Source organism: Nyctereutes procyonoides, unplaced genomic scaffold (genome assembly GCF_905146905.1).
Source record: "Nyctereutes procyonoides isolate TBG_1078 unplaced genomic scaffold, NYPRO_anot_genome, whole genome shotgun sequence".
NCBI lineage: Eukaryota > Metazoa > Chordata > Mammalia > Carnivora > Canidae > Nyctereutes > Nyctereutes procyonoides.
In genome coordinates, this window is record NW_026575033.1 from 19,689,048 (window position 1) to 19,716,103 (window position 27,056).

Here is a 27,056-nt window from a genome sequence, read left to right on the forward strand (position 1 = left end):
GCCGGGCGGGGGGCCGGCCTGCGGCCGACGTGGGTGTTAAGCGGCCGCCCGGGCCGCGGAGGCAGCGCCGAGAGCCCGCGCTTGACCCCGAGCGGGACGCGGCCGGCTGGCGTGGTGGTGAGCGCAGCCCCGGCCGGTGCTCCGGGCTGCGGGGGGCCCGCGGGGAGGAGGGGCGGCGGGAGCTTCCCGGGGGGCGGGGGCCGGGGGGCCGGGGGCTGGCTCCGCCCGTCTTCTTGTCGCCAGTCTCCGGCGAGCCCCGGCCGGCGGCGCGCACGTGCTGCGGAGGGTCGTCCTCCGAGGGCCCCGAGTGTCTCGGCCTCCGGGGCGGGGCGCCCGGGACCGGGGACGCTCGCGGGTTGCGGGGCTGCCTCGCGCACGGTGAGGCCGCGGAGAGGAAGTCGGAGGCGGCCTCAGAGCGGCCCCTGCGCCCGCCGGCCCGGAGCCCCGCAGCAGGAGCGTCTCGGCGGCCGGCGGGCTGGGCCCCGCGGCCCGAGGCTGGCCTCTCGGCGGCGGGTGCCCCCGGCGTGGAAGTCCCCGGCGGGGAGGCTGCTTCGCGGCGTTCCCCAGGCCCTCGCCGCGCGGTTGGCGGCGCTGCGGGTCTCCCGGGTCGCCGGGCCCGCGCGCGCCCCCGCGGGAGGGGCAGGGACGCCGAGGGGACTCCGCTTTTCTCCCCACCTGGCTGGGGGGGGGGTGAGCTTTACCCCCCCCCCCCCCCCCCGGGCCGGCCTACTGCCCCGAGCCGTCTGTATTTTTCAAGCCCTCCGGAAGCCTCCTTAAGCCACTCAAGAATTTTGGTCAGTTGCCCTCACCTTCCGAGTTTTAGTCCCCGCCGCTGTTGCCCCAACAATTCCGAAAGTCGTCCCTGTGGGGTTCGCGGTGTTTAAGTTCGGCTTGTCTGAAGGGGTTGGATTCACTCTGACGACACGGTGCGACCCAGGCCTTTCTGATCAGGAAATGTTACACGTCCAAAGAATTGAACGCGTGGAGAAGCCACTTTGCTTACATCCTGGGTGACTCTCCCCACTTGCCTCCGCTTTTCCTTTAAAATGCACGGTTGGGTGTTTTTGGTTGTGGTCAGGAGTTAGGTATTGGTTGGTAGGCAGAGACCCAAAAGGCAAGACGAGTTGAATCCACTACTTGTATGACCTTGGAAGAGCTCATGCCTTCTGGCCTCAGTTTTCCACGTGGAAAAGGGAGTTTGGATTAGGACCCTCCTATCCTTCTCTAGGTGCAGGATGGCCATGACCTTCTCAACGCCGAGTTATTGATTTTGCCTCTCCAGTCCTGTCGATAACATAAAATCCATGTCTTGTCTGGTTCACTTAGTTGCTTTTGCAAGTCCAGGACTGCCTTTGTGGTTGCTGGTTTTACAGTGTTTTGTAAGGAAAGCAAGATTCTTGGTGTCTGGTCGTTGGCAACGTGTCAAGTGGCCAAACTTCTCAGTGCATGATTTTTTCTTTCTGCTGATGTTTAGGTTGACATTGATCCAACCAGCCCACCCCCCTTCTGAGAGGTGGCTCCAGTGGGAGCACAAAGGTCTTTAGTGTGAAGACTAAAGATTGCACTTCCTTACTCATGCATAAGTCACTCACATACTCTGAAAAACCAACCAGAATTGGTTGTTGAATTATCTTAATATTCTGCTAATGAACCGTCTTTCATTTTTTAAAAAAATCCATATTTATAAAGTCCATTCCTCTGCAATAGTTGAGTTTTGTCTAAAGGTAGAGGAGTAGACTCTAGTTTTCCCAAACTTTTTTTTTTTTTTAAGATTTATTTATTATTTATGATAGACATAGAGAGGCAGAGACACAGGAGGAGGGAGAAGCAGGTTCCATGCCAGGAGCCTGACGTGGGATTCGATCCTGGGACACCAGGATCACGCCCTGGGCCAAAGTCAGGCGCTAAACCGCTGAGCCACCCAGGGATCCCCTCCCAAACTTTTTAGGCTCGAGCTCAAACATGCTGAATCAAGATCACTAGGAGAGTGGCTTATTTGAATATTTCATAGGCATCCCAGTAGTTCTTATCAAATTTAGGACACAGTGGACCAAGTGTTGCTTCTCAAAATGTGGTTGGTGGCCAGTCATTATCAGCCTCATCTGGGAGCTTGTCATGACTGACAGGGTTTCTGGTCCCACCTGAGGCTCATCACATCAGAATCTCTATTTTAACAAGGTCTCCATGTGATTAGTGTACACGTTTATGGTTGAGAAGTTCTAGAGAGGACTCTGACAATTAGTAACATTTGGTGCTGTGTTCTGTAGTTATAAGAACATCTGTCTCACGTGGCTATTTGTGATTGCCTTTGTATTATAATACTTCTTCACCTTTTATATGTGGAGACTCCCAGCTTTAGGGGCCCACCCTGCTGGTGGCAGAGTAGGCATTCAGACCCCCCCCCCCCACCATGTGTCACTTTGCAGAGCCTCTTCTCCGTTCCTTTCCAGACTTCTGTTTTGTGACCTCCTATTGGGGACACAGGCTTCTGTGTGAATTTAGAACTGACCTAATTGACTCAGAGTTCCAATTAGGCCTCTGAAAAACTAGTTTGATATGCCTTGGGTATCTGGCATTTGGCATTCATTTGTTAAGTTTTTCAGAAAGACAGTTGACATGCCCCCTACCAGTGGCTGTAGCTTTGATACTCAGGGAAGGTTTATGACTTGAGAGATTTTTATGGGGAGATAATGGGCAGGGAGAAGGGGATGCCAGTTGATAGGCTCCACTGACATCTTGACCGCCTTTCTTTGGAGAAATGTAGAGCTCCCAGAAGTTGAGGTCCCAGTAACTGGGCGGCTGTTCTAGAGAAAGGGAGGCTGCAGAGGCCCCACTGATGGTGAGCTCTCCTCTTCTCTCCTTTCAGGGATATGAGACACCTGTCATAAGTTCCAGAGAGTTGCCTTCCACGGAGCCCAGCAGAGGAGTGGGCGAACATGAAGCCCAATCCTGCTATCCAAGCTGCCATTGACCTCACAGCAGGGGCTGCAGGTAATTCCAGGGGAAACCCCATCTTCTCTTTTTCAAGTACTGCTACAAATGAGATCCAGCGAAAGGGTGGTGAAAATACTACCTTTGCCACTCCAGAAGCAACATGCTTTCACCTTGGAGTGAATCCATTTAATGGAAATATAATATTATGTTCCAAGAACAGTAGAAGGTAGAGTAGTTCCTTTATAGAAAACTCTTGAGTCAATGTGGGAATATTGTCAGTTTACAGCTGGAACACCTCACAGCTCAGAGCTGAACTCATTTGTCTATTGTCACACGCTGGAGTATGCAGGTGACGGGTTTTATTCCAAGCCTGGCAGTCTAGAGAGCCCTTGTTGTCAAGAATCACACTGTGCCATCTCTCCAGGGAAGTTCTAGTTACTGTCCTTATTACTGCCAAGGAAAGAAAGGAGGACACCCTTTAGAAATGTCTTTGGTAAATGAGACTGGTATTTGGTGATATCTAAAGCCCTGAAAGGAAAGGAGAGGCCCTAGAATTTGCCAGGGAATGGTGGGCTGGGAAGGGGTTGAGCCCCAGGACAGACTGCAGCCTCATAGGGCACAGGTAAGCACTCCTGGGAAGTGCTTGAAACACATAGGCCTCTTTTTAGAAAGATTACCTTTACTTAGCCTGAGGTCAGTAACTGGAAGTGTATGGATAGTAACTTGGTTTTCTAGGTTCCTGCATTATTTTAGAGCCAGAAGAATGCTGTAATGCTTACATTTCTCAGATGAAAACCCTGGTTTACCCTTGCCCCTTATACTGATTCTTATCAGGGTCACAGCTCCTAGGCGTGGAGAGGCCAGAGGGGCGGTGGCCATTGTCCTCTTATCCAGTAGGACCTCCTGGGTCAGTGGATCGAGTGCAGTCAGAGGGCCACCACCTGTCATCCTGTCATTCCCTTAATTGGATAAAAAGAAGTCCCAGTTCAGAGAACAAAGTATTTTCTGGTGAACCAAAGGTCAACCAAGGTAGGCTAGTGAGAAAGGCTACAGACAGTGCATTACACTAGTAAGAAGTGCAGGCACTAGCTCCCAGGTTAGAGACCACAGGAGTGTCTTGGCCCAGTTGTAGGAAAAACTAAGGGCTGCCTAGGTTTTGCCCTGCTGGCTTCTTGTCTGCCGAATGCCTTAGGTCAGTCTCTTACCCAGCTGCAGCCCTTAGGCCACATGTACCATCACCACCCCCAACCGTGTGCCACATTGCGAAGGCACTGACCATGGGAATGGCGGACCCATTTGTCGACCTCTGGCACCCTCTTACCAGTCCAGAGAATGCTCTAGGCTCAGTTTTTCCCACAAGAGGGTATTTAACCACATGAGAGATTCTCGACTTTTGAAATTAAATGTCCCTCAGTGAGTCTGCCAAAGATGTAGAATCTGTTGTGACAGAATTTTCTTTTCCCTAGAAAGGCATTTCTGTGTGACAGGTATTTGGGTGCCACATATATACTTTACAGTGAATTTTATTATTTTTTATAGATTTTATGTATTTGAGAGAGACCCAGAACACAAGGTAGGGGGAAAGGGAGAAGCAGGAGCAGGCTTCCCACTGAGCGGGGAGCCCAATGTGGGCCTTGTTCCTAGGACCCCGGGATCATAACCTGAGCCAAAGGCAGACGCTAAGCCACCCAGGTGCCCCTACGGTGAATTTTAAGTATACAAATTGCAAGACTATTTATTGTTGGGAGTCCACTGTGTAGGGTATTTGCTGGTATACATGTTCCTTTTTTTTTTCCCCCAATAGTACTGATATGTTTTGGGCCAGAAAACATATGGCATTTAATTCTCCTGATGACTAGATGGGATTTCTTCCTGCAGTGGTAACAGAGGGTCACCCCTCACTGCTATAGCATTGTCCTGCATCCTCTAACTTTGGAGGAGAGAAGGCTCCTTTGCAGGGGTCCATGCTTTATTATTATTATTATTATTATTATTATTTATTTATTTATTTAGGGGGGGGTGTCCATGCTTTAAACTAAGTTAGAGTCTCTTCCATGGTGCTGGCAGAGGAGGCTCCTGTTAGTGACCTGAGAATTTCTACTGGGAGATGCATGGAATGCTAACAGGAAGCCAGAGCCCCGCTTTGGAGGGGTCTCAGTCTCTCAATGATGAAGCTAGAAGGGCCTTTAGAGACTGTTGGCTCTAATGCGCACTGTATATGTAGAAAGGAGACCTGGAGATGGACAGTGGATTTGTCAGTGATTGCACAGCTAGTTGATGTCAGGACAGGGCTAGGACATTGGTTGCTTGGTTCCTTGACCAGTCCTGTTGTTGTCTTTAATACTATGTAATGGGCCAACAGCACTCTTGGGGGTGGAGATTAGTCTGAAGCCCCTGAGGCTCAGCTGTCTAGGTTGGGACATTGGACCATCGTGGCCTGTGGTGATATAGGTTAGATACATATGTTCTTTTCTGTATCCTTCCTTTTCTTTGAAACAAACTTCTCCCATATGGCAGGTTTTTGGTCCAGTTCATCTACTATAAAGTACTGGGAAGCTGTCATGCCTGTCTGCAGCTAGTAGAGGAGAAATTCCAGGAAAGAAATTCCAGAAATTCTAAGCAGCTAGGATGGGAGAGGATTTAAAGAAGATAGGTAATTGGAAAATATTGAAATGAGTAGTGTGGAGCTCTAAAGTTAAATTGCCTTAATGAGGAAACTTGGTCTCCCTTTAAGATACAGTAGTTGACAATTATAAAATAACACACTGCCTGCTTTGACTGCTCTGTTGCTATGTGCCTTAACTAGTGTTAATTTCTGAATGTGACATTTGAGACCATTCACATTTATCCCCTCATACCAAAATTTATGTTTCTGTTGGCCATCTGGATATCTTCTTTAGAAGAACATCTCTTTAGGTCCTCTGCCTGTATTTTTCATCAGAATGTGTTTTTTTTTTTTTAATTTTTTTTTTTTTTTTGGTGTTGAGTTGAAGTTCTTTATATATAATTTTGAATATTAACCCTTTATCAGAAACATTATTTGCAAATATCCTCTCCCATTCAGTAGGTGGTCTTTTTGTTTTATTGGTTTCCTTTACTGTGGAAAAGCTTTTTTTATTTTAGTGTAGTCCCAATAGTTTATATTTGCTTTTGTTACTTTAGGAGACATATCTAGAAAAATGTTGCTAGGCCAATGTCAAGAGGGCTTACTGCCTGTATTTTCTTCTAGGAGTTGTATGGTTTCAGGTCTCACATTTAGGTTTTCAATCCATTTTGAGTTCATTTTTGTGTATGGTGAAGGAAGTAGCCCAGTTTCTTTTTTTTGCATGTAGCTGTGCAGTTTTCCCAGCACGGTTTATAGAAGAGACTGTCTTTTCCCCATTGCATATATATGCCTGCCTTCTTTGTTGTGGAATAATTGACCCTGTAAGTTTGGGTTTATTTCTGGGCTCTCTATTCTGTTCTGTTGATCTATGTGTCTGTTTTGGTGCCAGTACCATACTATTTTGATTACTACAGCTTTGAAGTATATATATATATATTTTTTTTTTTAAAGGAAGAGGTTTACTATAAAGTGGCAAGATTCACATCAGTAGAGATGATAAAATTACCCTTTTCTTGATAAGAGTTCCAGTTTTGCATTTTTCTTTCCTGCCATCTTTTAACCTGTGCTTTTCTATTACTTTCACCCCACCTCTTCTTGTCTATGGTTATATTGACTGATACCCTCTTTCCCCCTCATAGTTTAGAAAGTAGACTCCAACACAAGCTATGATGGTTAACATTAATTTTTAAAAAAATATTATATTTACTTGACAGCACAAGCAGGGAGAGCTACTGGTAGGCAGAGGGAGAAGCAGGCTCCCCACAAACTAGGGAGCCTGACACAGGGCTTGGATTCCAGGACGCTGGGATCATGACCTGAGCTGAAGGCAAACGCTTAACCAATTCAGTCACCCAAGCTCCCTGATTAATTTTAACACCCTCTTTTACTTTACCAACATTTAGGCAGTATCTGTAACCTTCCTTTCCCCTAGTCCCCTAACACTGTTAGCTGTTTATCTATCTAGGTAGATACGTGGCATTTTATTTTCCTGTTTTCCTTGTTGATTTTTGGTGTGGAAGGAAGATAATATATATAATGTGTATGTGTTTAGGGTCACCCTAGATAGCTAAAATATATCTTGCAGTAATTCTTTCAAAGGGTATGCAAGAAATAAACCGAATTCTTTAGTATCAAAAAATGTCTTTGTTTTACCTTCAAAATCAGATGCCACTTTGGTTGGATGTAGGATTCTAAGGTTAAAACCTCCCTGTAGAACTTTTATGATCCTGTCCCCATTTACTTCTAGCATCCAGAGTATCTAATGATAAATCTGCCAACCTGATTCTTGCTCCTCTGTAGGCTCTCTCTTTTTCTGGAAGCCGTTATATTTTTATCTTTGGGATTCCTAGATTTCTAGGAGTGAGTCTCTTTTCATCAATCTTACTAGGTACTGGGTAAGTACTGACAATCTCAAGACTTGAATCTTTGTTTAGTTCTGGAAAATTTTTTCAATCATTTCCTTAATTTTATTTTCTCTGCTCCATTCCCTTTATTTTTTGCTGGAATTCCTGTCAAATGGATGTTGGAACTTCTGGATCTATCCTGTCTCTTGATCTTTATTAACTGTTTGGCCATTTACATTGTATCCTTAGAGATTTCCTCAAGTCAATCTTCTAGATTGTCTCTTGTCTCTTCAAGTATGTCTATTCTGAGCATCTATTGAGTTTTTTATTTCTAAGACTTCTGTATGATTTTTATTTCTAATCTCTTGTATCTTTCTGAAGTTATTAATTACTTCTGGTAAAGTTTTCTTATTTTAAGTCTGTTTCTTTAGATGTTGGCTCCTCTTTTGCAGAGTTTTGTATCTCTCTTAGTTTTCCTTAAAAGTGTAGTGATTTCTCATGGAATACTCAAATTTGTACATAGATGCCTTTTCTGTTTATCAGAACGTAGCTCTAGTGACTTTGAGGGAGAGACGCCGAACATACTATCCCAACTCCTTGATTTATGAGCATAGCTGTTTCCTCTTTATTGTTTTTTTTTTTTTTCTATCCAACATTTTGGCAATTTTTTTTCCTCAGACTCCCAAACCACATAACTAGAGACAATTTCTTTCCTTTAAGTCTACTTTTGAGGCCTCTCTTTTCTCAGTCTGGGAGGCGGTCTTTACATGTTCTGCTTCAGAGTCCTCTCCTCCCCGCACAATGAAATTATTTCCATTTCCCACTCTGAACTATCTTCCTCCTGTGGCTCAGAATCTTCTCCCTCTTTAATTAAAATAATCTCCAAGGCATTTTTGGTTATTTCCTCAACTCCATGCTTTGTATTTACCACAGTATGACTTTGGTAGGTTAGATCCTGTTCGTTACATAATACTAAAGTGTCTTCTCTTTCCTCTAGCCTTCAGGCCTCTCCCCCCTCTTCCTCAGGCCTCTCTTGCCCTCCTCCTCAGGCCTTTCCACCCTCCTCTTCTGTCTCTGAGGCTTCTTCCCTGAGGGTTTGTTTTTCCTTCCACTCTGAAGACTCTTCTTCCGGAGTCTCCAAGTTCTTTGTCTTCTCTGGCTCAACAGTATTTACCTCTTCAACAAATAGAAAGCTCAAGCCATCACCAGTCTCCTCCCCAGTTACATGCATTGAATCTATTAGTTTTATCCATTTTTTTCTTGAATTCTGTATCTTCCTCCTTTTCTTTTTTTGTTTTATGGGAATGTATCTTTTAGTAATTCTTAAATGATTTTTGGCTGGTAAATTTGATGGGGCATATCGGAAGAGATCCTTCACCATGCTTAATGCTTACATGCTAATTTAACTTGGTATAGAAATTTAGGTTCAAAATCATTTTCCCTTAGAATGTTGAAGATGTTACTCCATTGCTTACTAATGTCCAGTTGTTGCCAAGATGAATATTACTCCTTCATCTTCTAATGAAGACACTATAAAAAAAACTGCAAGCCAATATCTCTGACAAACATAGATGCAAAAAATCCCCTTCAACAAAAAATATTAGTAAATGGCATTCAATGATACAGTAAAAAAAAAAAAATCCTTTAGAGCAAGATCAAGCAGGATTTCAGGGATGCAAGGATGTTTCAATATTTTGAAATCAATCAATGGGATACACCATATTAACAAGGATAAAACCATATATATGATCATCTCAGTAAATGCAGAGAAGCATTTGACAAAATACAACATCTGTTAATGAAAAAAAAATTCTCAGGAAAGTTTAGAGGAACATACCTCAATATCGCAAAGGCCATATATGAAAAACCCACATCATACTCAATGGTGAAAATGCTAACACCCCAGAACACACACCATACTTTTGCATCCTGTGGCTTTTACTGTCAAACCACGTCTGTCTCTCTTGCTGAGTGCAGGCCCCTTCAGGACTGGAGCTCGGTGCTCCAGGCATACTAGGGACGCTTTGTTCACTGGACTGGGCTAGAAGCTTTGGGGGGAAAGAGGTAGAAATGAACTGAAACAGAAGCAAGCCCTGGGGAGGCTGATTATCTTTCTTTTCCTCGGGTATTTGAATCTACATTCTAACACACATCGACTTGTGCTGGAGAAGAATTCTGTCCTGGTTTTAGGGGGCACAGCATGTGTACTGACTGGGCAGCCCTTTGACACACTGAAAGTGAAGATGCAGACATTCCCCGACCTGTACAGGGGCCTCACCGACTGCTGCCTGAAGACATACTCACAGGTGGGCTTCCGGGGCTTCTACAAGGGGACCAGCCCAGCGTTGATTGCCAATATCGCCGAGAACTCTGTCCTCTTCATGTGCTACGGCTTCTGCCAACAGGTGGTGCGGAAAGTGGTTGGATTGGAAAAGCAGGCCAAGCTGAGGTGAGTTTTCGGTTTGTTTAAAAAGACAACACTTACATAGTCAAGAGTTTTATGTTATCTTATCGGAAGAATGTTTCCTTTTTTTAAATAGCCCCTTTCTTGTCATGAAGTCTTATGTTCTCATCATATTAAACTTGGAAAACTGGTATTATGCAGAAGGGTTGTAATGTACCATGGAGAATGAGCTCCCCCTTACGTGTCAGTATGCTTCAGAGAGCTGCTTTTCGGATGCTGCTGGTGGTACTACTTGTCTTGTGGGCATGAGTGCTGGACTGGAGCCATAGATGCAAGTTATGAGCTGAGGTTTGGCTTCCACTTAATCAGCAAAATGCAGAGGATTGGAAGAATTTGCCTGAGCCAGATAGGCTTAAGAAAAACTTGGAATTTTAGGAAGAGTTGGAAGCATCTGTGCAGATGCAGATAAACCTACTGTTTGGCCAAGTCAGCCCAAACCTCCGACTTTGGCTTGTATGCAGTCATCCCTTGGATATTTATTTGTACAGAGACTAAAAAGAATTTAGGAACCACTGGGATGTGTAGCCATCCCTTTTTGAATGTTGATTTATTTTAAGTCCTTTAAAATCCTATCAGCTTCACGGTTGCAAAGGGTAGACCGCCATCTGGTAGACCTAGTTCTGGTAGGAATTGGAAACCCTATTGCAACTCAGGTTGCACAGGCCCCTTTTGTACAGAAATATTCTCTGGAGGTGCCTCGTCTTAAAGATGTGCCCTTTTATGGGCAGAACTGTATCTTCATGGATGGAATTTGTTTTCTAAAAGCTTGGGACTGGATGAAATCACCTAGGAAGATAGCACTCATAGAGGGACTGCATACAGATTCTAGGACCTTCCAGCACAGAAGGGTCACAAAGAAGAGGAGGAAGTAAAGAAAGGAGCAGGAGGCCAACCAGGAGAGTGTGGGATCTAATGATAGAGATGGATGGAAAGAAGACCGTAGCGATTGCCACTGTTCCCAGTCAAGGGGGAGACCTTCTCTGGGAGGAGATGAGAGGTTTAGGTCCCTCGCAGAATTCCTAGAGGAGGATGCCTTGCAGAGAAGATGGGCACAGCAAGCAGCCATGTGAGGTCCTGGAGGAAGTCCTGCAGCCAGGAAGCCATCCTGTTTGACTTGGCCTAACCTGGTATCCTCTTCTTTGATCCTTGTGGCATGGGGGATGGCGGCGTCTTCATCCTGCAGGGCAGTGTTTGCTTATTACCTGGTGGGGCAGTGCTATCTTAGAGCTTACAGAGCTGTGACACCCATGGCCTTCCTGTGTTGGTTAGCCCTCATCATGGTCCTGTGTGAGCAGCCGAGCCTGTGGTGTCACCTGTCTTATAGTTGGAGACTCTGAAGTGCAGAAAACTGGCATGCTTAGGATACTGTTGTCTGAGTTCACAACCAAGAGCAAGACCCAAAGCCAGTCTTCTGAGTCTCTGTCCAGTACTCTTTCTGTAAGATCAGAGTTGGGGCTCTGGACTATGTGGGAGGGGTCAGATGTAGAAGAAAGAGTAGTAAGTAGAGTCAGTAAAAGGAAAGCACTGCTTGGATGATCCTGCTGTGAATTTCAGCAATAACCCCGTAAATATTTATCTGTCCTTGGTTGAATGCCACCCCCGGTAGTGTGTTCCTTTGACCTCAGGAGTGTTTGAGTACATGTTTGTTGAATGGGTGACAGTTAGTTGTTCCTTACCAAATGTGCTTCTACACCTGCTGCAGTTTCAGTTCTGGGTCTGAACGCCTCTACTGCAGGTGCAGCCTGGGGCCCCATGCCCCTCATTTAGTGCCCTGGTAGACAAGCGTATTTATTAGAGAGCCAAAGTCCACTGCAGATCTGATTTGGCCTTGTTGCTGCACTAGAACAACTTGGTTGGTATTCATTCAGGTGGCTGACTCGTTACAGCATCTGAGGTTGAGTAGATGTCCACATTTACTGATGCCACCTCTGTTCCAACAGACTTGGCACCTCTGGCTAATGACCCTCATTCACTGTTGCCGGTCAGCGAGTTGGAGAGTCCCTGAGGGAGACAAATTGTGGATCCGCAGGCTGGCTGAGAGACCACAGAAACCACTTTAATCTTTGGTTTTGACAAGCAGCTAAGTAGGAGTGAAGCAGGAAGGGAAGGAACAGTGTGAACTGCTGGACAGTTTCTGTATGCAGAAGCTGAGGGCAAGTACAGTCGTGTGTCTGGTTCCTGCCAAGTAATGGTCTGATACCTAATTCTCTAAAATGAATAGCAAGTCCATACTATAAGCAGAGGTCTTCTCCTGGAAGAGAGAGCCTTGTTCCCAGCCAACTCTTTTGGGACTGGGGTGTGTAGCAGGCCAGCTAGTCCCAGGCACTCACCCTTCATCTCAGGGAAGGGAATAGAAGACTGGGGCTAAGATTGGAGGCAACCGTCAACTTTATACTAACGTCTGATATCAGTTTACTATAACTGTTTAACTCTAGGACAGTTGAATGTTAGGTCTACTAGGCTTTTGGTCATGGTTTGGGGAAAAATTGTGAGGTGCCCTCTCTACCAGGGCAATCATCCTGGGTGTCATCCTGGTGGTTGGTGATAGTGGGCTGCTGGCAGTGAACAAGTTAGAGTCGGGAGCCAGTAGTCCTGCTTTGAGCAGCTTGCTCCTTCCTGTCCAACCTCAAGCCCTGCCAGCCATGTTCCTGTGACAGAACACGGTCCTGAATTGGAAGGGATCTTGTTTTCTGACCCTCATGAACACTTGGGGAAGAATTCCCTGAGTTCACATTTGATTTTTCAGACTTTTCCTCATACTGAACTCTGATTGGACCTCATTTTCACAGCCCTGCTGGTGGTGGTGGCTGGTAGTACCAAACCCTCTTGAGGCGAAATGAATACTTTTGGTTGTATTTATATGCATTAGTTCCTCCATTTAGATTCCTGATTTAGCCATTTTACCTGCAGGCACTGAACTTGCTGATGGGAACTGGCCTCCCCCATGCCCCACCCCCCACCACTGTTGCACCCTCTTAGTGCCCTCTGTTGCTGAGGTCAGGAGGTCATCAGTGGAACTGGGAAATCTTTTTGCAATGAGCGGCTTTTTGGTTAAAAATTTATCCTGAAAAAAAAAAAATTTATCCTGGACTTTCATCTACAACAGTCACATTACACATCTGGTTGCTTCGGGTTGGATTTTGGGCATGCAGGGATGGCCTCAAAAGCTTATTTTATAAAGCTTAGTGGCAGATATGCTCAAGTATTGATGTGTGTCTTGGAGGGGGAGGGGAGTATGGGTGATCTTTTTCTCCAGATCTTTTTTGGTTTTGTATATCACTGTGTCTTAGCTCTGGCTGCTATGACAGAGTACTGTCAACTGGGTGGCTTAAACGTTTGTTTCTCACAGTTTTGGAGACCAGAAAGTCTAAGATCCATGGTACTGGTTGGTTTGGTATCTGGTGAGGGCCCATTTCCTGATTTACAGAGGGACAACTTCTGGCTGTGTTCTCAAAGGGTGGAGAGAGATCAGTGGTCTCTTATAGGGGGATGCTAATCCCATCATGGCCAGTTCTACCCTCACGACCTCATTTAAACATAGTTATCCCCCAGAGGTCCCCTCCGAATGCCAGCACACTGGGGGGTTAAGGCATCAGCATAGAGATTTAGTGATGGGGGATACATTCTGTGCATAGCACCTATGACTAATAAGAGGAGCATAGATTTTGCAGTCAGACCTGGGTTTGAATCGTAGCATTGCCACTTAGTAGTGGTGTGACTATAAATAAAAATAAAAATACAAAATATAAAAATATAAATATAAATAAAAAATATATAAAAATAAAATATATGTAAAAATAAAATATATATAAAAATATATCTCAAGATTTTTAAAATAAATTTATTTTTTTATAATTTATTTTTTATTGGTGTTCAATTTGTCAACATTCAGAATAACACCCAGTGCTCATCCCGTCAAGTGCCCACCTCAGTGCCTGCCACCCAGTCACCCCCACCCCCTGCCCACCTCCCTTTCCACCACCCCTAGTTTGTTTCCCAGAGTTAGGAGTCTTTCATGTTCTGTCTCCCTTTCTGATATTTCCCACACATTTTTTCTTCTTTCCCCTTTATTCCTTTTCACTATTATTTATATTCCCCAAATGAATGAGACCATATAATGTTTGTCCTTCTCCGATTGACTTATTTCACTCAGCATAAAACCCTCCAGTTCCATCCACCTCGAAGCAAATGGTGGGTATTTGTCGTTTCTAATGGCTGAGTAATATTCCATTGTATACATAAACCACATCTTCTTTATCCATTCATCTTTTGATGGACACCGAGGCTCCTTCCATAGTTTGGCTATTGTGGACAGGGCTGCTATAAACATCGGGGTGCAGGTGTCCCAGTGTTTCATTGCATCTGTATCTTTGGGGTAAATCCCCAACAGTGCAATTGCTGGGTCGTAGGGCAGATCTATTTTTAACTCTTTGAGGAACCTCCACACAGTTTTCCAGAGTGGCTGCACCAGTTCACATTCCCACCAACAGTGTAAGAGGGTTCCCTTTTCTCCGCATCCTCTCCAACATTTGTTGTTTCCTGCCTTGTTAATTTTCCCCATTCTCACTGGTGTGAGGTGGTATCTCATTGTGGTTTTGATTTGTATTTCCCTGATGGCAAGTGATGCGGAGCATTTTCTCATGTGCATGTTGGCCATGTCTATGTCTTCCTCTGTGAGATTTCTCTTCATGTCTTTTGCCCATTTCATGATTGGATTGTTTCTTTGGTGTTGAGTTTAATAAGTTCTTTATAGATTTTGGAAACTAGCCCTTTATCTGATATGTTATTTGCAAATATCTTCTCCCATTCTGTAGGTTGTCTTTGAGTTTTCTTGACTGTTTCTTTTGCTGTGCAGAAGCTTCTTATCTGGATGAAGTCCCAATAATTCATTTTTGTTTTTGTTCCTTTTGCCTTCGTGGATGTATCTTGCAAGAAGTCACTGTGGCCGAGTTCAAAAAGGGTGTTGCCTGTGTTCTCCTCTAGGATTTTGATGGAATCTTGTCTCACATTTAGATCTTTCATCCATTTTGAGTTTATCTTTGTGTCTGGTGTAAGAGAGTGGTCTAGGTTCATTCTTCTGCATGTGGATGTCCAATTTTCCCAGCACCATTTATTGAAGAGACTGTCTTTCTTCCAGGGGATAGTCTTTCCTCCTTTATCGAATATTAGTTGACCATAAAGTTCAGGGTCCACTTCTGGGTTCTCTATTCTGTTCCATTGATCTATGTGTCTGTGTTTGTGCCAGTACCACACTGTCTTGATGACCACAGCTTTGTAGTACAACCTGAAATCTGGCATTGTGATGTCCCCAGATATGGTTTTCTTTTTTAAAATTCCCCTGGCTATTGGGGGTCTTTTCTGATTCCACACAAATCTTAAAATAATTTGTTCTAACTCTCTGAAGAAAGTCCATGGTATTTTGATAGGGATTGCATTAAACGTGTAAATTGCCCTGGGAACATTGACATTTTCACAATATTAATTCTGCCAATCCATGAGCATGGAATATTTTTCCATCTCTTTGTGTCTTCCTCAATTTCTTTCAGAAGTGTTCAGTTGTTTTTAGGGTATAGATCCTTTACCTCTTTGGTTAGGTTTATTCCTAAGTATCTTATGCTTTTGGGTGCAATTGTAAATGGGATTGACTCCTTAATTTCTCTTTCTTCAGTCTCATTGTTAGTGTATAGAAATGCCAGTGACTTCTGGGCATTGATTTTGTATCCTGCCACACTGCCAAATTGCTGTATGAGTTCTAGCAATCTTGGGGTGGAGTCTTTTATCTCTCTTAAGATTTAAAAAAAATCTCTAGGATCATGCCCTGGGCCGAAGGCAGGTGCTAAACCCCTCACTAAGCCACTCAGGTGTCCTTTTTTTTTTTTTTTTTAACATTTTATTTATTTGACAGAGTACAAGCAGGGAGAGCAGGAAGCAGAGGGAACTGAGAGGGAGCAGCAGAAGCAGGTGCTCTGCTGAGAGCCTGATGCAGAGCTTGATACTAGGACCCTGGGATCATGCTTGAGCTGAAGGCAGGCACTTAACCCACTGAGCCACCCAGGTGCTCTGTGCATCATGTATTCTATGCATTGGTTTTCCACATGAAAATTGGGGTGTCGGTGTCCGCCTCATAAGTCTGTGGGATCCTTTTTTTTTTTTTTTAAAGATTTTATTTATTTATTCATGAGAATACAGAGAGAGAGAGAGAGAGAGAGAGAGAGAGAGAGAGAGAGGCAGAGACACAGGCAGAGGGAGAAGCAGGCTCCATGCAGGGAGCCCGACGTGGGTCTTGATCCCGGGTCTCCAGGATCACGCCCTCGACTGAGGGTGGCGCTAAACCGCTGAGCCACCCGGGCTGCCCAGTCTGTGGGATCCTTAGATGAAACTGGGTGTGCAAGTTCTTGGAACTCAGGAAATGTTCATCTCCTTTGATCCTTGCTCTCCCTCACCCAGCTGAGTGCTTTGCATGGTGAGAGCTGAATGAATGAGTAACCTGACTCCTGTGCTTGTTTCCTTCCAGTGATCTGCAGAATGCAGCTGCTGGTTCCTTTGCCTCTGCCTTTGCAGCTCTGGTACTCTGCCCCACTGAGCTTGTGAAGTGCCGGCTGCAGACCATGCATGAGATGGCATCGTCGGGAAAGATAGCCAACAGCCAGAAGTAAGCACTGCTTGGGCACAGACTTTGGGTCTCTGTTTTCTTTTTTTTTTTTTAATTTTTTTTAAATTTTTATTTATTTATGATAGTCACAGAGAGAGAGAGAGAGGCAGAGACACAGGCAGAGGGAGAAGCAGGCTCCATGCACCGGGAGCCTGACGTGGGATTCGATCCCGGGTCTCCAGGATCACGCCCTGGGCCAAAGGCAGGCGCCAAACCACTGTGCCACCCAGGGATCCCTGGTCTCTGTTTTCTTGATACAACACATATTTGTAAATTCTATGTTGTACTAAAACTAAGTGGCAGAGAAAGAGATTGGTCTACTCCAAAATACTCTCTTTTTAGAACTCTTTCCCTTACCAGTCAGAGGATAGCTTTCTAAATGAACCTTATGAGGGTTGGACCCACCCCCGCTCCCACAATAGAACATTGTAGGCAGATATTTACTACCTGGGAAGTGGAGAGGCTGGGAGGTGAGCCTTCATAAGTACCAATTTGGGTTCCAAGATGAGTATTTGATGCCTGTTTCCAGTTTCACATGGGCCGATCACCCCAGATCCTGGGATAACTTCCTTACCTTCCTACCCTGATCCTTCACATGTACCCGCAGAGGGCCTGGGGTTATGAGGACACTCCTCAGAGCCCTTGTGAGCTATCCTGTAACCGTCAAAACACTGTCCCCCTCAGTCTTGGAAACAGATTTTAGTTACATGAGTCAGTTGTATATAAGATGATTTGTTTGGATGGTAAAACAATTTATTGTCTTTATTAATCTCAATACTTATTTATCTTAACATCTGGCTGACTAAAGCCTTTGTCACTGTGGTTAACTCAAAGTCTATAAGTCTGATGGGAAAAACCAGATAAACTGACCATTTACAGAATTAGTATCCTTCCGGTAAGGATGGGGTTTCTAATAGAGCTCTGTTTCCTGTACCCCTGAGATTCCCTACAATCAGTTTGAATGTATATAGTTAGGAGGTCCAAAAGCATAAGTCTCTAGAACTTTTTATAGAAATACAATGTAGACAGGGAACCTGGGTGGCTCAGTGGTTGACCGTCTGCCTTTGGCTCAGGATGTGATCCCAGAGTCCTGGGATTGAGTCCCACATCGGGCTCCCTGCAATGGAGCCTGCCTCTCCCTCTGCCTGTGTCTCTGCCTCTCTCTCTTTCTCTGTCTCTCATGAATAAATAAATAAAATCTTAAAAAAAATACAAGGTACCCACAGAAATCATAAGTGTGGGGTTCTGATAGTCATAAACACGTTTGTAACCAGTGTCCAGATTAAGAGGTAGAATTTTTTTTTAGATTTTTATTTATTTTGGCTATTGTGAACATTGCTGCTATAAACATCGGGGTGCAGACGTCCCGGTGTTTCACTGGGTGTTCTACTATATGTTGGCAAATTGAATTTGAATTAAAAAAAAAGTAAAAAACCCATGAATTAAAAATTTTTTTAAAAGAAAAAAACATGTAAAATTCAACAGGTACTAAATACGTAGAGGTATGAGGGTGTTTGTCATGTTTGTCTTTCACTATATTTGCAACTTTTTTTGTAGGTTCAAAAAATTTTCCAAATAAAGTTGTGAAAATATATCTTTAAAATAGAAAAAAAAAAGATTTTTAAAAATATATTCATGAGTGAGATATAGAGAAGCAGACACACAGGCAGAGGGAGAAACACGCTCCCTGCAGGGAACCTGATGCAGGACTTGATTCCACGACTCCAGGATTACAACCAGAGCCCAAGGCAGATGGTCAGTCACTGAGCCACCCAGGTGCCTCTAAGAGGTAGAATATTAACAGCACCTAGAAAGTTGCTCTCCTGTCCCTTAGAAATATTTTAAAGTATCTTTAAAAATTTATTTAAATTCAATTTAGTTAACATATAATGTATTATTAGTTCCAGGGGTAGAATTTACTGATTCTTCAGTTGCATATAACACCCAGTGCTCATTACAGCGAGTGCCTTCCTTCATGTCCATCATCCAATTACCCCATCCCCCATCCACTTCCCCTCCAGCAATCCTCAGTTTGTACATGAGGTATTTTAAAGAAATTGTTGTCTCTAAAAACAAGCAAATGGACACCTTTCACAAAAATATTGGTTGACTATATTTTAGGTGTGGCAGTGCCCACACAGGTATATGGTTATATGGTAGCTTGGGGTTAAGACTTGGGTCAGAAAGCAGGCTGATCATGTTGAGTTGGATACTATGTCACATTTCCATTATCGAATGGGAGCCGAGTTGCAGGAAGGACCTGGATAATGAGTGATGCCTGACGAAGCCTTCTGAAGTGACTTTTATTACTGGGGGCTCAATTATTCCCTGGTCCAAGTAAGGTCACCTGCTGAGAGCCAAGTGAGGACAAAGTGTTCTCTAAACACCAAGGATGTGGTTTCTGGTGCTGTTTTTCTGACGGATAAAGCCTGCCATGGTGCACACCATCAGGAGAGGGGTCTAAGCAGAAAATGTCATGCATTCCAACTGCTACAGGGCTCTGATCAGCTTGAAATAAAAATTCTTGCATATCTACTCTCTCAGAACTAAATTCTTAGTGCTTCTTGCCCTACAGAATTTCTAAGAATTTCCTTTGTCTTACCTTCCAATAGCATCTACTCCTTGCTCATTCTGTGCACTAGCGCAAGACCAAACAAGCCCTAAGAACCTGAACACATTCCTTCAGTAAACACCAGGTAGAAGGAAAGGTTGAGGAGGGTAGTCATTGAGGGGAATTGGGAACTGGGCAAACATTATACCATTTTATTCTTGCTGAATTTGGACAGCTCCTTATTGTCATTTCACTTATTCATTGTTGGAAAAAAGTGGGTATTGGCTCCTTGACATCTTTGATAATGACATCTAGAATGTAGGAATGCACTTTTTTTCAAATGAAGAACTTTTTGAAACAAATTTGAAACATTCAAATGGAATTTGTTTATTGAGGGCAAGAGAATGCAACCAACAAAATCAAGAGCTTGTCTGGCTTTCACTGACGTTTCTCTGATGTCAAATGGGGGTTGGATTTATTTGTATATTTTCTTTATTTTTAAAATATTTATATTCATGAGGGACACAGAGGGGCGGAGACACAGGCAGAGGTAGAAGCAGGTTGGGACTCTATCCCAGGACCTGGTATCATGACCTGAGCCGAAGGCAGACGCTCAACCACTGAGCCACCCAGGTGTCCAATTTGTATATTTTCTGAGGGTCTGCTCATGGAATCCTTATACAGGGAGAAGCTGGGGGGCAGGTATCTGAAGACCCCCTTCTGGAGAACTGTCATCCAGCAGGAGTGTTGCTTAGTGCTTCCTACTTTTCCTTTTGCTTCATTTGTACTACAAAATAAGCATCGCATGCAGTGGTGAGCCTAGCAGTTAGTGAAAAGCAGCTCTGGGAGTCCCCTTGGTCCTGTTGGCACCAGTCCAGGTCCTTCATTGTTTTGTCTATGGCCTGAGGAGGTCTGATTTTCTAAAAATCCAGGGAACTCCTTTTCTAGGTGTGCTCTTAGGTCCTCCTCTGCTGAGTACTCTTGATCCCCAGCACACTGGGGAAATGTGAATGTGGTTCCATTTGAGATGGGGTTCTGGCGCGGTCTGTTGAAATCTTGGCCACAGGTGCAGTGGGCACACCCAGCTCTGTATGAATGTGCACTTTAATGAAATGTCATTGCCATCGGATAGTTCAGGTGAGAACAGCTGTCCTAAAATAAATGTACGTGTGCTCCTCTGAGGTTTCCTCCCTGCAGAAGCCTTATATTCTCAGGATTCGGGTCCCTGGGTTTCTAGAATCAGCCCTGCCCAGGGCTGAGCCAGGCCCACCACTGGCAGGAGACGCCCCTCCCCCCACCTGCCCTAAGCTCGCTTCCTGTCACCTTGCAGCACTGTCTGGTCTGTGGTGAAGACTGTCCTCAGGAAGGACGGCCCCTTGGGCTTCTACCATGGCCTCTCCAGCACTCTTCTCCGAGAGGTGCCCGGCTATTTCTTCTTCTTTGGAGGCTACGAGCTGAGCAGGTCGTTTTTTGCATCAGGGAAATCCAAGGATGAACTAGGTAAGCGCGCCACAGTGACGCAGCTGGCTGGGCTGGGCTCAGCCCTGCAGAGGCGTGCTCATTGTGGAGGCTGTGGGGGTCTGCCCTGCCCTTCGCTGGGGTTCCTGGAGCCTGGGAAGGACCTTGGCGCCTTCCTCTGGGTATGCTAATGTCTAGGGCAGGGCTGAAGCTGTGTATTCCAAACATCTTTACTGGAATAACGTTTTAAGGGAGAATACAGAGATGACTTTCCCTGTGGGAAATCTCTAGTAATGGGTAAGTCACCTGTGAAGCATTTTGCAATAAGCTTAAAACTTGGTAATAAATCTTGAGAGTTTCCAGAGCACGGGGAAAATTTTGTTTTTTTATCCTGTTTTGCTGCTTGACACAACCATGTTCACGTTTAGCTTGTGTGAATGATTACTTTTTTTCCCCTCAAACCCCTCCCTTCAGTGTTTTGGACTTGTTCTCGGATTAGGCAAGCTTCCAGGCTGAACAATTGTGATTAATAAGACAACTCTGGTTTTCATGATAAAGGAAGAGTCAGGGCTGTGGGGCATTGAAATATTGAAATACTGCCAAGTGAGAAGTTTGGAAAAAACATGGCCTGTGTTTCAGTGGCCATTGTTGTTATTCCCCATGGTAGAGCGTTGCCATGTTGCTGGGGGCCTGCTGGTTCTGTGTGAGCCAGCCCTCTGGAGGACAGGCCAAGAGGGCCCCATAGCACCACAGTGACCACCATGATGAGGGGCAGACAGTGCCACCACAGTGCCGCATGGGTCCTTGTGTTCTCAGAGCTTTGGTTGCTTCCTCAGAGAATTGTGCTTTGCAGCATTAGCATTTTTTTAAAAAGCTCTTATTTGAGAGAAAAGCATGGAAGAGGGGCTAGGGCAGAGGGAGAAGGACAAGCAGACTCCCCACTAATCAGGGGGCTGACGTGGGGCTCCATTCCAGGACCCCAGGATTATGACCTGAGATCCTGACCTGATCCGAAGGCAGACACTCAACCGACTCAGCCACTGAGGCATCCCAAGCATCGGCATTTTTATTTGTACCCTGTTGCCACTACTACATTAACCTCTGGAAATGCTGTTCTTGAGACAAAGTGCTGTTTGCTAATTTCCTCCTCTAGGCCCTGTCCCTTTGATGTTAAGTGGTGGAGTTGGTGGAGTCTGCCTCTGGCTTGCTGTTTACCCAGTGGATTGCGTCAAATCCAGAATTCAGGTTCTTTCCATGTCTGGAAAACAGGCAGGATTTATTGGAACCTTTATAAGCATTGTGAAAAATGAAGGTGAGTCTGCTCATGGCCGAAACGGAGTAGATGTGCATAGACTGGTCACTTCCCTGTAAGCCTTGTAAGGTTGAGGTCGTGTGTGTACCTCTTCCCTGTCTCCTCTCTTTTTTCTTTCTTAATTTTTAGAATTTATTATTTTAAGATTTTATTTATTCATAAGAGAGGCAGAGACACAGGCAGAGGGAGAAGCAGGCTCCATGCAGGGAGCCTGATGAGGGACTCGATCCCAGGATCCTGGGATCACAACCTGAGCCACAGACAGACACTCAACCACTGAACCACCCAGGTGCTCCTCCTATCCTTTTTCTAGTGCTGTTTCCGTATCCAAACCCCTTTAGCTTATTCTCAAGAATATTTAAAGTTGTTATTCCTAAAAAAAATAAAGAAAAGAAAAAGAAAAAAAAAGTTGTTATTCCTCACTTCTGGGCCAGGATTCTTCTAAATAGCATAGAGGGAGTTTTTTACAATATAAACTGTGCCTGAGGGGCCACATGCTTTGAGGTCAGCACCACTTGTTTTATAGAATAGAGGTAGTATCAGAAAATGATTTCCAACAGAAATACTAAGGGACTTAAAAGAACGTGCACCACATCCCTAAGCTAAGACTTTCTGAAGGTGATTTGTTGTTAATTTTGAGACTTAGGCAAGAGGATAAAGATTTTCTATGTGATGTTTGTATAAAGCCAGTGTCCTGCCACTAGTGAGTAAAGACCTGGCCTTCCAGCATCCACTATACATGTTATACCTTGGGATGTGTTGATTTTGAGAGCGAGCACAGTCACAGTGTGTGAAAACAGTTAAGTTCATATCCCAAAGTTGCATGACATTTCATAGTCTCACAAAGTACTTACACCTCCCTCAGCCACCTGGATCTTCATAACCACCTTGGGCAGCACCAGCAGTAGACACCAGACTCTGACTTGAGCACCATTGCTTTTTGCCTGATGTCTCCAGGTCCTTTCCTCCCAGGTGATACTGTGAAGCTGCCACCCCCTGTGGCCCTGGGGTTCCTTCTGTCTGCCCAGTGAGGCCTCTGCTCTGCTCGATATATCTACCGGGAGTGAACCAGGCATGGGATTAGTGCATAGTACCTGAGCATCACCCAGCTTTGCTGGGAGACCTGACTCCTGTCTTTGTTTCCATGAGTCTCTTCTGTTCCCATTAGTCCAGGGAATCCTAGAGAGAAATCCTATTACTTGTTGGTGTTCAGTGCGTTGTCTGGATTTGTAGGTGTCCAGCCTCGTGCTCTGCGGCTTCACGGGGTCTAAGGAAGGGCATCTCAGTCTTTGATCACTTTTTTGTCTTCTAGGAATAACAGCCTTATATTCTGGACTGAAGCCTACTATGATTCGAGCGTTCCCTGCCAACGGGGCACTGTTTTTGGCCTATGAATACAGCAGGAAGCTGATGATGAGCCAGTTTGAAGCCTACTGAAGTGTCCTAGTGAACTGAATTCCAAGCATAGGCATTTGAGGACTACAGTTCATCTCAGGGTTTCATGGAGTACAAGACCAATGTGGAATTAGTTTGATTTCATATGAGTTTTGATTTTTTTTTTTTTTGGTCTTCCCTTATTCTACCCTAAATCTTAAACTTTATGGAAGGGGCTCTATTTTATATTCTATAATTTCTGTCTGTAATTGTATTGAAATAGAAAAGTTGCTGCACTTGTCCTTGGTGGGACATTGAGAGTGAGCTGCTGGCCCTAATGATAATCTGAAAGGCTAAATATAGTTCTGTCAGGGCTTTGGCATAAACCTGTATGTTTCCATGCAGTTTGGATGGTTACACATTGTTAGTAAAGCACAATTTGGTTCCATGTTTAATCTCAGATCTCACTAGTAAAGTCAGAGGTAATCATGTTTCATGGAGATGACTATAAATGATTACTTAACTCATTCTAGATGTAGGGTCTCCTAAAATGTGCTTAGTACACGTACTGCACTAAGAGGCTAAAGTTTTTTAGAAGTTTTTCTGTGGTGCTTGAAAACTAAAATATCCATGTAGATTTTGTAGAGGAGAACACACCTGTGTACCGGTATGGCTTCCATGTTATGATTTAAGTTGAGAGTAAGCACCTTGGATTTTCCCAAGATGTCCTACTGTTAAAATAGTGCCATTCGTTTTCTAGATGGGATCATGTTCTACACCTGTTGCATGTCAGGTGTGGCTAGAGCAGCACGACCTTCACCTGTGGCAGCTTCCCTTCTCTCCCAAAGAACTTCCCCTCTGCTGGGCTGCTTTAGGTTGAGGGGAAGGCTGGAGGGGAAGGGGCGATACTACTATGCTTTGTGAAGACCTCTGACTGGTGGTAGCCCTTAGTTTCTGGCTCTGGGTCCTGGTCTGAGTAGGATTCCAGAGTATTTCTTTGGACCGTCTCCGGGCTGTTGATCCACTCTGGACCACTCACTGCCTCCACAATCAGAAACCCTTCCAGGGAGCAGAGTGCCAAAGCTGAGAAGCCCTTGTTCCCTGTCTGGTGCCTGAATGACAGCACTTGTGGGCAAAGTCCTCCTCTGATGGAACTGGACAGAACATAGTGCTTGTCCTCCACAGTGAGTGATGTTGGGGCTGACCCTTAAGTTTATCTTGTGATCCATAACGGCTTGCCGTGTTTCTTATAGTGCTGGAGCCTTTTACATTTGGTACTGGCAGTCCGTGGATTTTCATGATGATTGCATACAGGGGGTGACTTCATAAAGTAATGAAATAAGCAGTGATTTTATTAAGCTATGGCATATGTATGCACTAACAGCAACCACAAGATCCCAGGTCACTTGGTGTAAGAGGATCCTTCCTGTCACCATTTAGGTAAGCCTCCTCATTCCATGCTGCTCCAAGACCAGCAGGGGCTCCCTCAGTAACAAGTGTTCTTAAGTAGCCTATAAGGCTGAAAGCAAGCAGGCTGACACTGCTAATGTCTGTCCCGTGTGTCTGTCATTGTTGGCACAATGTTAAGCCTTGAGTGAAATCTCTGGTTCCCTTCAGCTTTTTGTTCTCTGCAGAGCCCCTGTGCTAACTCTAGCCATGTGCCAAAAGCAGGACGGTCCGGGAAGTGAGCTGCTGATGGTCCAGAGCAGTGGCTGGTCTGCCCTCTGCTTTTTCCTTGAAAGAAAACCATTTTTCTACCTTTTCTTTCCATTCTTAAATAGCAGCTACTGAGTGGTGCTTCATCTGGACAGGCCTGGACTGAAGCAAAAGAGAAAATGGAGCTGGCTTCCAGCAGGAAGTGAATTACTTCAGAATCTGTGAGCCTCTGCCTGGTGCCTGTGAGCCCATCTGAGTAAGGCCCGTTGGCAGGGGACCTTCTCACATGTTGTCCTTTAAAGTTTTAACTAAATATCTGTAATAGCAACAATCTGAGGCAAGTAAAAGGAATAGTAAGGAATGAAATCTTAATCAAGGGAATTACTGTTTTTTTTATTCTGTTTGTTTAATTCATGGTTTGGTATTTGGATACGATTTGTATGTTTCGGCTTTGTACTCCAGACAAAAACAGTAACTTGAAATCGTGTCTAAAGCAATTCTGTTCTGTCATTAAATTATTTACCTAATATTTGAGTATATGATGAGTTTTAAGTACTTGACATGCTAGGAACCAACTGTCCGGAATGTTTCAGTTATGTATAGTAATATTTCAGGGTGGTGGTTTTATTGCAGTGAGCGTTCTTTTTGTTAAGATTTATTTGAGCATTCTTTTTGTTAAGCGTGCATGCAGAGGGAGAGGGAGAAGCAGACTGAGCAGGGAGCCCAATGTGAGGCTCTATCCCAGGACTCTGGGACCATGCCCTGAGCCAAAGGCAGATGCCCAACCACTGAGCCACCCAGGCACCCCTGAGCATTGTTTTTTTCGTCAGCAGTATTCCTGATGTAAAATAATTTCACTGCAAGTAAAGTGACAAACGTGTTTTTAAATATACACTACAATTGTGAAAGTTGGCCTACTAGCATTATTCTTCTCTGCCTGGCTAGGCGTGTGATGGGACTGACATGGCAGGATGCTGTTCTATTTAAAAAAAAAAAAAAGTTGCTATTAAGTTTCGGATAATACTATTCCAGGGTAGTAAATTCCATTTGAGAAAACCAGTATCATTCTGATATAACATTCTTGAAGTGTCTAAGGAAGTATTTACATCAGGTTCTAAGGGGGCAACTCCCATAATTCTCTTATGAGTAAAAGCACAAGAATGTGGCAACTCATAATGCATCTTGGAGGGTTAGGGAGGAGAAATCCTAACTATAATCTTATTTCAAAAAGCAAGAGTCTTAAAAATTGGGGTTTCCTTCCTATGGCCAACAAAGTATTTTCCCTCTATTTATCTAAGGCTGCCACCTGGTCTGCCCTCTCTGGCTTATGGCTCATGCATTTTCAAGGGAACAGTACAAGTTGTTCAGCCACAACATGTTTCTGTGACACAAATTACAGCAAGTAATGTAGTCAGAACATGGAAAGAACTTAAAGCATGTTCCTCGAAGGGGAGCAGAATAACTTAGAAAAGCAAAAAGCCTTTAGGTGGGCTGTTGCACTGGCAGCTAAGACCCTTTGAGGACTATTTATTTTATTTATTTATTTTTATTTTTTTTATTTTTATTTTTTTATGATAGAGAAGCAGAGACACAGGCAGAGGGAGAAGCAGGCTCCATGCACTGGGAGCCCGACGTGGGATTCGATCCCGGGTCTCCAGGATCGCGCCCTGGGCCAAAGGCAGGTGCCAAGCCGCTGCGCCACCCAGGGATCCCCCTTGAGGACTATTTAGAAGGAAAAAGAGCATCTGCATCCAGGGCGTGTCCATAAATAAGGACAATTAAGATACAGTGAAGATACTTAGAATGTGCAGCCAGGACTAAGGAGTGTTTATAATGAGAAGTTGACCTTCCTTCTCAGAGTTCCCTAAATGTAAGTGAAGTTGTGGTAAGGGAGGGGGTGGATTTTAAAATCATCTAGATTTTTCTAGGCAAACATTTCCTTTGACTTCACTTGTCATGTTATGAAAAAGATAATCTTCAGTAACTTCTGCTTATATTTACCAAACTTGTCTTGCCTTCCCCAAAAACTGTATAATTAAAGGAAGCATATAGCCTAAGCACTGGTGGGACTGCTTGTGGGAACAGTTCTAGGGATTTAAAACAAGTTTTGATGCCAATCTGATGATTTATAAGCTATTAACAAACAAGTAGAGGAAGAAAATAGAAACAACTTTTCTTAGCTGAAATTACAAATGTAAAGCACGGA

General features: G+C 44.4%; 1 protein-coding gene across 3 annotated transcripts; it reads left to right on the forward strand.

Moving 5' to 3' along the window:
* Window positions 1-27,033, forward strand: SLC25A15 (solute carrier family 25 member 15). Of its 3 annotated transcripts, none has more exons than XR_008663376.1 (8): window positions 1-117; window positions 2,867-2,991; window positions 9,574-9,832; window positions 16,362-16,499; window positions 20,381-20,550; window positions 21,662-21,820; window positions 23,133-25,106; window positions 26,429-27,033. XR_008663376.1 is itself a non-coding variant. In XM_055317256.1 (8 exons), exons 2-8 carry the CDS (start codon window positions 2,937-2,939, stop codon window positions 23,255-23,257), a joined length of 807 nt encoding a protein of 268 aa, XP_055173231.1. In that variant the 5' UTR covers window positions 1-117; window positions 2,867-2,936; the 3' UTR covers window positions 23,258-25,384. The 3 variants fall into 3 exon arrangements, 2 of the variants coding, with proteins under 2 accessions (XP_055173231.1, XP_055173230.1); XM_055317256.1 differs by lacking the exon at window positions 26,429-27,033 and having other exon boundaries at window positions 9,574-9,689; window positions 9,789-9,832; window positions 23,133-25,384; XM_055317255.1 differs by lacking the exon at window positions 26,429-27,033 and having other exon boundaries at window positions 23,133-25,384.
* The last annotated feature ends 23 nt before the right edge of the window (window positions 27,034-27,056 follow it).

Bases quoted from the DNA above. Each gene is read 5' to 3' on its own strand.
- SLC25A15 (XM_055317255.1), top strand. From the start codon at position 2,937: ATGAAGCCCAATCCTGCTATCCAAGCTGCCATTGACCTCACAGCAGGG. The intron at 2,992-9,573 runs GTAATTCCAGGG...TCCTGGTTTTAG, and splicing joins CCTCACAGCAGGGGCTGCAG to GGGGCACAGCATGTGTACTG. The intron at 21,821-23,132 runs GTGAGTCTGCTC...TTTGTCTTCTAG, and splicing joins AAGCATTGTGAAAAATGAAG to GAATAACAGCCTTATATTCT.